This window comes from Helobdella robusta (assembly GCF_000326865.2).
Source record: "Helobdella robusta unplaced genomic scaffold HELROscaffold_2, whole genome shotgun sequence".
In the NCBI taxonomy this organism is placed as follows: Eukaryota; Metazoa; Annelida; class Clitellata; order Rhynchobdellida; family Glossiphoniidae; genus Helobdella; species Helobdella robusta.
Genome location: NW_008704083.1, coordinates 9,450,705 through 9,463,747, shown reverse-complemented (window position 1 = coordinate 9,463,747; position 13,043 = coordinate 9,450,705). Strand labels below are relative to the sequence as shown.

General features: G+C 32.1%; 2 protein-coding genes across 2 annotated transcripts; one reads left to right on the top strand and one right to left on the bottom strand.

The window, feature by feature from the left end:
- Positions 1-203: 203 nt before the first annotated feature.
- HELRODRAFT_160882 (hypothetical protein) lies at positions 204-1,176 on the bottom strand (the record flags this gene model as incomplete). The annotated part of the gene is made up of 2 exons (XM_009017807.1): positions 204-247; positions 705-1,176. 2 exons carry the CDS (start codon positions 1,174-1,176, stop codon positions 204-206), a joined length of 516 nt encoding a protein of 171 aa, XP_009016055.1.
- Positions 1,177-7,344: 6,168 nt separating this feature from the next.
- HELRODRAFT_188450 (hypothetical protein) lies at positions 7,345-12,722 on the top strand (the record flags this gene model as incomplete). Its single annotated transcript, XM_009017806.1, has 11 exons — positions 7,345-7,433; positions 8,076-8,232; positions 9,243-9,380; positions 9,512-9,560; positions 9,664-9,824; positions 9,995-10,069; positions 10,459-10,519; positions 10,701-10,987; positions 11,128-11,211; positions 11,528-11,562; positions 11,895-12,722. The coding sequence occupies 11 exons, from the start codon at positions 7,345-7,347 to the stop codon at positions 12,049-12,051; spliced, it is 1,293 nt and encodes a 430-aa protein (XP_009016054.1). The 3' UTR covers positions 12,052-12,722.
- Between the last annotated feature and the right edge of the window lie 321 nt (positions 12,723-13,043).

The window sequence follows — 13,043 nt, the reverse complement described above, 5'->3', positions numbered from 1 at the left end:
TCTTCATTGCATTTTATTTTTTTTCTTCATTATTATACATCACGTGCAGGTACATGTACAGTAAACACATACACACTCCACGGTGTACACGCTTGTTTTGTATGCAAGTCACACTGCACGCATAAGGCATATGGTGGTGTTTGAATTTCGGACAGATAGTATTTAAACCAGGTCATCGCGCAATAATATCTCCACGAGTGAAGTCACTTGCCGTCTAAGCTAAAGCGCCAAAGGATCATGTTGGTGTCTAGGTCAAAATTGAAAATTTTTTGTAATGATGTTGTTAATTCGTGTTTGTTTGCGTTAAAAATATTTTTATTGCCGGCGATTTTGTTTTAAAACCGCTGTTGAGAAGGATGTTTCGTTAGTATTTAAATCCAGCCATGCTGGGGAATGGCATGCGAAAGATCAGCAGTGAGTACAATTTAAATTAATAAATAAATAAGTCAGCTAACGGTACAACTCCACAGAAAATTTTATTAAACTAATTTTCTCGTCAAACCAATTAAACAATTGCAACCATTCAACCAGAACATCAGCCAGCCAGCCAACCAACCATGTGATCAAACCAGCCAACAGATCAACCAGCCAACCAACCAACCAACCAACCAACCAGCGCTAACCTGGAAATTCTTTTTCAAGAGCAAAGTCGTCCTGCGCAAAGCAAACGCAGGTCAAATTAGACGTGCACTTGACCCAGAGACCTTCCCAGAACCACTTGTCGTCGTACTTGGTGGCAGAGGTGGACTGCAAATCAGCGAGAGGATTGATTGGGGTGGGTATGATGACCCCTCCTATATTTGCCAGGGTTGATTCCCTACCAGTTTGTCGCTTTTTCTTCTTAATATTAAAATTGTCAAGATTGTCATTGTCAACTTCCATCTCCCAGACGGTTGTAGTAGTTAATTTTTGGTTTTTCATCGGAGTGTGAATTGTGGTGGTTGACGGGAGAGCACCATCACTGTGTTTCTCTTTATCTTTGCCTGTAAATGCCTCTTTCAAACTATCTAATGTGTCGTCGGCAGCCTTCCCAACAGCTGTTTTGAACGACCCGAAAGGATCAGCTTTTTTGTTTCGAATCCAGAAGGGGGCAAACAGACCGATGCCAGATGCCAGGATGGCAATCAAGAGGAAAGTGAAACCTAATATGCGTAGTATTGGATTTCCCTGACACATTTTTACAAATTTTCGTTTTTATTTCTTCCTCTTATCAATTTGAATCAATTCGAAAGTATTGGTGGAAAATTTTAAATTTGATAGAAAATAATCTCTCCAGAAAGAGGGAATAATTTGAAATTTTTTTACAGGTGCTTTCGTTTTTTTCGAAAATGAAGCCAAATTTTCAACCGTTTGGCTTGAACTAGCTGGAAAAGATGGAATAAACAACTGTTCTGTGGAAGGTTAAGTAAGAGTAAGTAAACATGTAACAAAGTCAATATTTTATTTTATTCATGCTGACAGAAAATTTAGAAAATTTGCAAGCTGTTTAATAAATTTGATTTTATAAAAATATTTAACTGAAACACTAATATAAAAGTATTTGCACGCATTTAGTCAGCGTTTATAAATATTTTTATTTCAATTAAATTAGAATCAAGTTAAAATGACGGTTGTAATAATATTCGTAACAAATTTAAAATTTTATGTTGGTATGAGGAATAGCATTACAGCGGTTAAGTTGCAATATTAATTCTATATTATTGTTTATTCTTGTTATAACAATTAGAAATAACATTTAAAAAGTTCGAAAATTTAAAAATTTTTATAAGCTACAACAAACATCAACGAACAACAAAAGCGTCCACAACAAACAACACCAACAAATCTATCAAAAACGCATTAACGTAACCAACAACAAAGATCACCACAACAACAACAACAACAACAGCACCACCAAACATAAACAATAGCAGTCGCGAAATCTAACCTCAACTTACAAAAACTCCAACGAAAATAACACGACGGCAAGCAACCACAGGAATCGAAATATAGCAACCAACAATAACGACAGTTACAGCGACAAAAAAACTTTCTAGACGACGATATAGACGACGACTTTATTCACTTCTTGAAACCGCAACTGCAAACAAACAAGCAAACAGGCAAGCTTCCCTACATTGTCAGCTTCAAGGAGTGATAACGACGACGACGACGATGATCCTGGCATTGCATATATGCACATATAAAACATACAAAAACATTCATAATACATGCATATACCTTCATAATACATACATATACACAAATATACACATGTATACATACATATACGTATATACAAATACATATAGAACATGCATATGTCTGCATACTCTTCCTAGAAACATATTGTATTTTGTTGCATATATTATAGACAGCAAATAGGCATTTGTTATATAATAATGCATTGGTAAATGTGTTTGTATACATTTACATATGAATACATATGGGCATATTGTATGTATGTGTATGTATGTTATATATATAATATGTTTATGTTATGTTTGTATGTGTATTTATACCTGCTTATGCAAAAAAGCTTGTGACGACTATGAAGGTTACAATGATGACGATGTTGAAAAAGATTATGATGATGATAACAATGATGAGGATGATGATGATGGTGATGATGATGATACTGGATGTTTTTAAATAATAATTTAATTTTTGGTAATATTGAAGAAGAAGAAGATGATGATGATAGTAATAATAATAATAATAATAATAAAAGAATAATATGCAGTTAGTTTGATGAACCGTTCGGATAATATGGTTAGACGGGCGTCCCATGAAGTATATAACGAGAAGTATATATGCATGATGCATTTTTTTTTCAATTTTCATTTATTTGTTATTCTTTTGTTTGTTTATCTGTTCGTTTGTTTGTCTCGTTGTTTTTTCGTTTTAATTCGCTAATTTAAATGCTGAAATGTTTGACGATAGCAGATACTTTTTTAAGCAATGAAAGTCGAAACAATACGAGAATGCCGTTTAAAAGAAATTAATTTCTTGAGATAAAATTTATAAATATTTTAAATTGAATTTAAACGATTATTGAAAGGTTGATGACGACGATGCTGTGTATAGCGCTCTTGAATGAAATAGATTTCTTTCTTTGTTTCAAAAATGACGTTTTGTTGATAGCTGCTGGGCCTGGGAAGGTCTGGCTTGGTACGCCTACTTTCTCTCTATTTTTCTTTTATTGTTTTTTTTAAATTCTCACTCATGTTTATCTCTCTCTCTCCCTTTCTCATTCTCTCTCTCTTTTCTGTCCATTCTTTTCTTTCTCTCTTTTCCTTATATCCCTGCTTTCTTCTTACTCAAGAAACATTCGATTTTAATTTTTTATTCTTTTATCTATCTCATCTTTGCTTTCGCTCAACTTTCCACTAAATCTGTTTCAATTTTTGCAAAATAAACATTTTTAATTTAGAGCTTCATGTGTTTTTTGTGCTAAACGATCATGTGCGGTCAAATGTTGCGTGTGCTATGTATATATACAGTGCAGTAGTCAATATACTGCAACCAAACACACATACATTACTGCAAATAATGTATACAATACACATATGTGCGTGTATTGTGTTGTATCACGCAAGTATATTACGCACCGTTGCGTGTACAAACTTGTGTGTGCGTGTATGTGTGTGTGTGTGTGTGCATGTGTGTGTGTGTGCATGTGTGTGTGTACGTAGTTGTACAATGTACCTTGTAGAGTGCCGAAAGCTGCCACGAAGACGGTCGATATTTTTTTGTACACCAAAGACTCGAGGTTCTTCCACGGATATCAGGATGTGTGTATGTTGTGTTTTGTATTCTACACTTTTTGTTTGAATCGTACAAATAGTATATATGTGTGTATGTGTTTGTTTGTTTGTTTGAGTGTGTGTGTTTATATGACATTTTTTGTCTGAAGTAATTTTTTATAGTACATGTATGTGTATTGTATATTTACTGTCTTCCATATTTAAGTCTTCTTTTATTTCAATGTATAGCAGTGGTATGTTTTGGCGAATATTTTCCAGACGTATTTTTAAGAGTTGGTATCAATATTTTTTTCACTGGGCATCAATGTTTTGTATAACGTGTATCATTGTTTTGTATGTTGTGTATCTTACCAAGTTCGCACTAATTTGATTGGTATCGTTATGTTGTATACGTAGTTTTTCGATGTATATTTTTGGCGTAATTTGACTTTGAGTATGTTATATACAAATGACTAAATTAACAGCAATTTGTATTGTTATAAATGATCGTGACCTCTCATCAAGGAAGGCAATTAAGAAGTTTTCCATTTTATTTATTTATTAATTTTTATAAAATTTATCTGTAAAAAAACTATACAGCACTATGCTGACTCCTCTTGTAGCTATGGGTTACACAAATACACACACACGAATACATTCACACATGCACTTACACATACATATACACACACGTACACACTTGCATAAGCACACAAAATTACAAACACACACATACTCACACACACACACACACGCGTTTGTCCAGACATACACATTCAAATATGATTCAATATAGAGCACGACATATAAATATTATCATGATATACTAATACTAAATGTAGAAACGCAGTCTTGATGGTTACTGAAACGATGGTGACGATGAGGAGGATGATAACAAAGTAGATGATATAAATAAAGTTCAACGAAGCGCTGACGATGATGATGACGAAGAGAGGAATGATAAGGATAATGATGATGACGACTGTGAGATTAATGATTAATGCCTGCGTACATTTATCATGTCAACCTACACCACACAGCTATGGACACATGAATTCCAATATTTCATATCATTTAAACGCTTGCATGCACCACACACACCACAAATACACACACCACACACACGCATACAGTCACACATATACACACATGCATACATGTGTGTGCATACAAAAACATTAACACATAGGCAAACGCCAGCATGCATTATAAAGCTTAAGTCTTTTTTAATTTAATTATACTTGAATATATTTAATCAAACTATAGATACATACAAACACGCACACACATGAATACGCACACACACACACATATATGAAATACATGCACATAAACACAATGCACACGTACATCCACACTGTACCCACACGTACAGGCAGACAGAGAGAAACACACACACACACACACACACACAAACAAACAAACAAACAAACAAATACGCACATATATAGAGACAAAGATTTTCATTTGCATTGAACGCTTGTGAGCAGAGGACACACGTATATAAATTCGTGTGTATAAATCAGCATTAATGACAACCACAACACTACTATCATGATCATCAACAACAACAACAATAATAATAATAATGATAATAACGGTTTGAAACATCAGCAGCATGAATAACAACATTCTTAGCATTGGTTCAATTTAATATGGCAGAATCCACAACACATGTAAAAAAATTCAACAACAGCAACAACGCATACAACAACAACAGCAACAACAACAACAACAACGCATACAACAACATTAATAGCCTCGTCAACCTAAACAACAATTACCACAACAATACCGAAACAGAAATACAATACAACACCAATACCACAACAACAACATCAAAAACAACAACAAGAGCAGAGATCAAATTAATTAAAAATGAAGAATGCTCTTTTAAATAAAATGGAACAGGTAAAATTGACGCCACACATCAAACAAACAAATAACAGACAGACAAACAAACATACAAACAAACAAACATACAAACAAACATACATAAACGATAAATATCATAAGGTAAACAAACACGCATACAAAATAAACATATGTATACAGTGTTGCACCGTTATACAAACTATTATACTTGTTGAAGTACCCCTTCTACATACAATACCAATATATATACCAGTACAAAAATAAAATAGTATGTATGTATTTATGTATACAAAAATATGATTCTATGTATGTATGTATGTATGTATGTATGTATGTATGTATGTATGTATTTATAGATGTATGTTTTTAGTTATGTATGTATGTGTGTGTATGTGTGTGTGTGTAACACACTTAAAACAAATATACAATTTATACAATATGCAATAAATAGCAGTAGCAGTAGTAATAATAACAATAATAGGGGACAACGGCAGGTTAGACGTTTAGCCAGTTTATTGAAACACGTATACACACACACACGCGCACACACGCACATATACATACACAAGATTTCATACACAAACAAATCCACACAAACGCACGCACACACGTACGTATACACGAGCACAAAATACCATCTAAATACCTTAGAGCACTATTAAAACATTAATCAAACTTCATAAAAGCCATGCCTGTTATATATATACAATTGTATGTATATTTTGTATATTATATATATATACTTATATACAAGCATATTGAAATCAGTAATAAAGGCTTAGCTTTGAATGTTTTGCCATTGTCAAATAAATTATTTTATCACAATAGGATAAGGGTCTAACACACACACATACACACACACAAACGTATACACACACACAGACACTCGTAACTACACAGTACACATATAAGTCGATGTACACACACGTACGTATACAAATACACACACAAACACACATACAAACACACATCAACACGTACACAATGTCTTGAATAAATTTAAGTTTGTATTAACACATGTGTGTATAAACTTTGCCATACACTCATACGATGTGATCTATAAAGTAAACTAATCTTTAATATGTGTTTTCTTATACACTACCCGCTAACCTGAATGTATAAAGCTTGCTACAAAAGAAGTGTTATACATACTGATAGTTCTGTATGGACGTGTTATATACGTGGTTCAGTATGTGGAATATGTAAGAATCGCTTCGTTAATGGCTTTACGATTGCTTTTGTGTTTGTTGTGTTGTTGCTTTTGTTGTTGTCGTGTTGTTGCTTTTGTTGTTGTCGTGTGTTGTTGTTGATTGATACTATAAATGACTGTGCTCATTCGGATGTTTGCAGTTACATTTTTAAACTAGACTCGACACACATGTGTTTGTTCGTAGTTGTTTAACTGGACTGTATGTTGTCTGTTTGATTCTGATAGTAATAATTAATTATTCATCGACTGACTGAAACGACTGAGAGAGATAACAAATGTCTTAAAAAAGCAGCTGCCGAAGTCTTTTGCAAAAATTTTGATGAAAGGTTTAACTGAATTGCAGGATGTCGCTGATTACATAGGTGAGTAAAAATTTTTTAATCTACATGCTTCGTGATCGCGACACTCATTCGTCATCCGCATTTTTTTGAACATATAGGTAATGTCAAAAATGAACGAAACATTTAAGAGTCCGAAAAGTTTAAAATTAGACTTAGAAATTGTCATTGATCAGCCAGGCAACTGTCGATGAGTATGGCTCGAGTTCATGTCGGTATGTCGATAATTTTCATGACTAGAGAAATACTCATCAACAGGAATGGCGTACCACAATACCCAAATCGGTATTTTATAAATTTTATGTTTGTAGAACGATCGGCACATCTGCAATAAACCAAATAACGTTACTTCTTCATAAATTTCTGACTATTTTGTTGGATGGGTGACGGTTTAGTGCATGTTTCATATTAAATTCATGACTAGATCAGCACTCGTTCAAAAAATGTCTAAATTCGTCATTCATCACAAGTCCATTATTTAATTTATGATATATACAAACACTGCAATATCCTTCATCCCATTGTTGGTATTTAATATCATTTAACTTGTGGTCTAATAAACTATACGTGGATGTGTTCAAAAATGATTTCCATACCAACAATTACTTGAACTATAGTTCAATCATCAATAAATATAAAATATCAGTAACAACAATACTAATTTTTATTAATTTATAAGTAGGATGGATGAAGCAGACAGTTGAACGTGTTATCACATTCATATTTCTGCCGATTCAACTACTTTTATTATATTATATATATTTTATGTGTTTTTATTTTTTTATATATAGAACATATTGTTACAGACGTGAGGTTGAGATAAGGACTAATAGTTAGAAATCGTTAAGCATGCATTGAGAAATGAACAAGCTTGTAAATTAATTAGAGGGTTGTAAATTAATTAAAGGGTTGCAAATTCATTTAGAGACGTGACACTTTTATTTGGTACATTTACAAGCAGATCGGTAGCTACATAAAGAGAAGAGGTTCCAGAAACAAAAGGATGAAGCAGAAAAAATCAACAAAGGAAGAAGACGGAACTCAGTTGAGTGCATTGAATTATATAAGTTATATAATTATGAAAGTTATATAATTCCATGGTTGAGTGGTAAAAGTTGTGATTCGATGCGAAGATGCGAATGTGGTTTATGTAGTTATTTGGAGTTATTTATTGTTTCTATTACCGCCGGTATTCAAATAAACGTTCAACTAAGTTTGCGTTTGAAGTAGTCGTGTTCATCTATCGGAAATCTTGAACCTACGGATAAACGAACTCTTGACTATCGCTGGAAGCTACAACACGGTGTTGGAGTATAGAGATTATTGAGGCTATAACATCGGTGTTGGCAGTTACGAGGTCAAGGATGTTACAACACTGGCGTCAGAAGTGGGATCTTCAGGAGATTAGAACAATATAATTTTATAGACTTTTTTAAACTATCAAATATTATTAAATATGATTGCACATCTCCGAAATGTTTTTTAAACTTCGGCGCCATGTTAGACATGTTCGAAAAATTAAAATGCCTAATTAATTATTAAAATTAAAAAGCCTAAGTTGTTCCGGATCATTTGAGAAATTTTAAACGTGAGAACTAAGTGGACATGATTGAAAGTTAAACTTGCATTTTTCATGGCATTAGCCTGTTCAGCGGAAATTGAAATCGAATCGGTCTGTCCTGTTATGTTTTTTGTCATTTTGTGTATGTGTGTGTGTGTGTGTGTGACTACCACTTACTTAACTTACCATTACTAGCAATAAGCTATTGCATTTTTTGATTTTTGCGTCTTTATTTTTTACATTAGGAGCAAAAGTTAGTGACTTGTGTAACTTCTTAATTTGAATCAACCTACCTGACCTGTATCTCTTCTACTTAACTATACTATCTACTAGACTAGATAGATAGATCTTAATTAATAAATAAAGTTCTTAAGCTTAGTTAGAATTTAGATCCTTAGAATCGTCTCCAGTCAAATTCTAATCTCTAGTCAAATGTCCTGTCTAGTTTAAAACTATAAATAAGTGTTATCATTATTACTGCTAGTAGTTTTTTATTTTTTATTTTAAATTGAAATTACTAAATTTTCATAAAGATATCAAGTACTCTAAACAGTTCCTTCATAAAAAGAACAGTATTGCTGGAGACATGCATTTTTGGTGACAAACTCTACACAAAACACCTAACAACGGCTGCGCCATTGGTCTTCCATGAAAAATTCAAATATAAGAAAGTTGGTACTAGACTAGAGTAAATAATTTCTATATAATTATTAATAATCAATTTTATCATTTTTTAAATTTAATTATTGTTTATAATTTTTTTCAATAATTATATTTCTAATTTTAAAATATCTATTTGTAGGAGTTAGATAAAAAATTAACATTGCCATGCCTGATTGAACTATTCAAAGGTAACTAAATTTAAGTGTTTTAGTTAATAGTTTCATATTCAATATTTACAGAGAGTAAAATTTATATTAAAAATTCATTTAATAGATTAAAAATAATTTTCAGATTCTGTGGTGATATTTAATCTGCTAGAAGTGACTCGTATGAAGAACTCGTGTCAGTCACAGATGAACATACTGGCTACCAAGAAACTGCCTGCCTCCATCTTTTTCTTTCCACCAAGTTACATACAGAAGTATCACACTGTGAAAATGTTTCCATTTAAAGTTTTTATAATTTTATTCCGTTTAATAAATAAATTTTCTTCCTTTTTGATATTATTGGCATTTTTGCCAACTTTTTTTAATAAGTTCAACTTTTATTTATCTACCCCTTCTTCAAAAATTTGTAATGAAACTAAAGAGGAACGAATAACCCACATGAACATACATTTCAGGATTGCCAACCTATTCTCAAATTCTGGGTGGATGCCATCATTTATAGATCTTCATCCTGTTTTTTACTCTCACAGGTATAAGAAATAGATCATTTAATTACGATTTGTTTGTTTGTTTGTTTGTTTGTTTGTTTGTTTGTTTGTTTGTTTGTTTGTTTGTTTGTTTGTTTGTTTGTTTGTTTGTTTGTTTGTTTGTTTGTTTGTTTGTTTGTTTGTTTGTTTGTTTGTTTGTTTGTTTGTTTGTTTGTTTGTTTGTTTGTTTGTTTGTTTGTTTGTTTGTTTGTTTGTTTGTTTGTTTGTTTGTTTGTTTGTTTGTTTGTTTGTTTGTTTGTTTGTTTGTTTGTTTGTTTGTTTGTTTGTTTGTTTGTTTGTTTGTTTGTTTGTTTGTTTGTTTGTTTGTTAAAAGATTAAACTTTAATTTAATAGAAATTAAACAAGTTTAGTCAAAATTACAAATTTTAAAGGTTACTAAACTGAGGCAAAGTGAATTGATGAAAGAACTCAAGTCTAGAAATGCTGACAGATGTACATGAAAGATATTTATTTATGTATTTATTTATGGATGCTTAATTTATTTTCTAATAAATGTCTAGAAGATAGACAAACTGTAACAATGTTCAAATTCTGTTCACTGCAGTGTTTTTATTTTCAGTGCATTTTGTGCTATGCAGGTATAACCGCCTTTTTTTTACAAATCCTTCCGTAGGTGTCATGCCAGACGCAGATAGCTTGTGCCATGACGATAATAAGTGCGTAATCTGCAAGTCTTATCTGAAATACCTCGGAAGGCCGTATTGCGCACACAAACAACCTAACTCTAAATTAGGCAGAACTGGGGGAAGAAATGATTGTGACGACGACTATGATACTGATGACTTTTGTCGTAATAATTATGATAATGGTGACGATGATGATGAATGTAACTGCAGTAATGCAAGTGGTAGCAAAGCCAGCCATGATGGTGATGATGATGGTAGAAGAGATTCTGATATAGTAAAATCAATTTTGTTTTCTAAAAAGATTTTTTTTATTAGGTTATTGCTTTCTCAAGTTCGCGGTTAAAAATTTTTATAATGTTATCTACTTCTCATTTATTTTTAATTGCTATGTTCTGTTGAATCCTCGCTATTCAGACCTCGGCTTCAATCAAACAAAGTTATCCTGCACTAGACCTGCCTCAGAAATGTTCGGCGACAAGTTGCAGCAACATATGCAGAGTATGTTCATTTCAATCCTTACTAATGCAACTCTTAATTAGATCATTTATTCATTGTTGTTTTGACTTTTCCACAATTAATTTGAATTGCCTTTTTAAAAAGATGATGACGAAAATGCCACATACATGCCTGTGTTTGTAAATAATTGGATGTGTGCTTTGTTGGGTGTGCGTGTGTAAGTTGATTTGGAATTATGGCGGGTTTTTTCTTGTTATTTTTAATATTGTATAAGTTATAATAATGATGATAACAAACAACAATAGTAATAATCATAATTATTATTATAATTTTAAAATGTTCTTGTCTGATACTTAAGGCCAGCTCGTGCATTGCTAGAGGCACAAAGTCCAGGTTTGCTGAATAATTCGTTTTGTTCATTTTATTCGTTCATTTGCTGTTCCTTCATTCATTCGTTCGTGCGTGCAGGCATTCGTTTTTTATGTATTTTTTTCGTTCACTCTTATCTCCCCTTCATTCTTTTGTTTGTTTATTTGTTCAGTCATACTTTAATTAAAATTTAACGTAATTAATTCAACCTATTTGGTCTTTATTTCATTTGAGAGAGTCAACTTAGAGCATATACAAATATTTTTTTTCACATATAAATTCGTGTTAATTATATATTCAAGAACTATATTTAACAAATAATTATAGAGTATACCACCCAACACATCCTACCCCAGATCACAAGCTAGGAAGAGGGTGGAGTTCTGGCTGGCCCAGCTGCAAATGTTGACATGCAAACCTGTTGACGAATTCACTAACGTTCTCAGGAACATCTACGTTAAGGAATATTCACGGGCTCTTCGTCTTTATAATTCATTCGTTTGCAAAAAGTGAAAAGGATTTGTCGGAGTTTTTCTGAGTTTGTGTGCCTGTGGGTTTGCCTATGGGTTTCATGCCTAATTCTGCTGGAGTTTAATAATATTTATAATAATGTCTGGCTGGTATAAATTAAATAAATACTTGATTGTCAATGGCAGTAGTAATTCTAGAAGCGGTAGTATTAATAGTAGCAGCATTAGTAGTGTTGGTATTGTTGTCGAATTGTATAAATTGTTATATATTTCATGCATTTGTGATATTCGTTCTTACAGCTATTTGACGCTTCAAGTGACTGAGCCACTTGAATTTTGAAGTATTGTAAGGTTCTGTTTGCCAGATATAAAATCTCAATAAATGTAAGTGAATATAAATAAACGCGTGATAATAAAATTTATTTTTATTGCTGTTCTTATTTCATTTATTCATTGTTATTTATATTATACGTGCAATAAAACGTTATTTCGTATTTCCGTTGTCAGCTGAAACTTTACAATTATTTCAAACACTTTTTTTCCTAATAAAAATTACTTTGTGAATGTTTGACTCTTACAAAAGTTAATGATTAAAGTTGAATAAACTATATATTCAAAACGTGTCAATTACAGTGCTTTTTAATTCATCATTCGGGCAAAGTTCGTCTATAATATATACTTTTATACACGAAGTTTTGCAAAAATCTACTAAAAACTACAATGGTTGGTCTATAAATCTATATAAAACGAGCTAAGCTAATAATGTTCAAGTTCGCTAAATCAAGGTGTGTTTAAGCAACAAAAACCCGAAATCATCACACAAAAATATTAAAATTTTCACCAATTTTTTTTAAATTTTAAGAATTTTTTATTACTTTGAAAAAAAACAAGTTTCAGCGGTTTCTTTTTGGCAGCTGTATCATATAGATACAAAAATTTATCTTGAATTGTTAAATAAGTGGAAAATACGTTACACCAAATATAAAAAACATGTGTACGGCAAAAAATTGTGTAACTGTGTTTAACAAATAATGC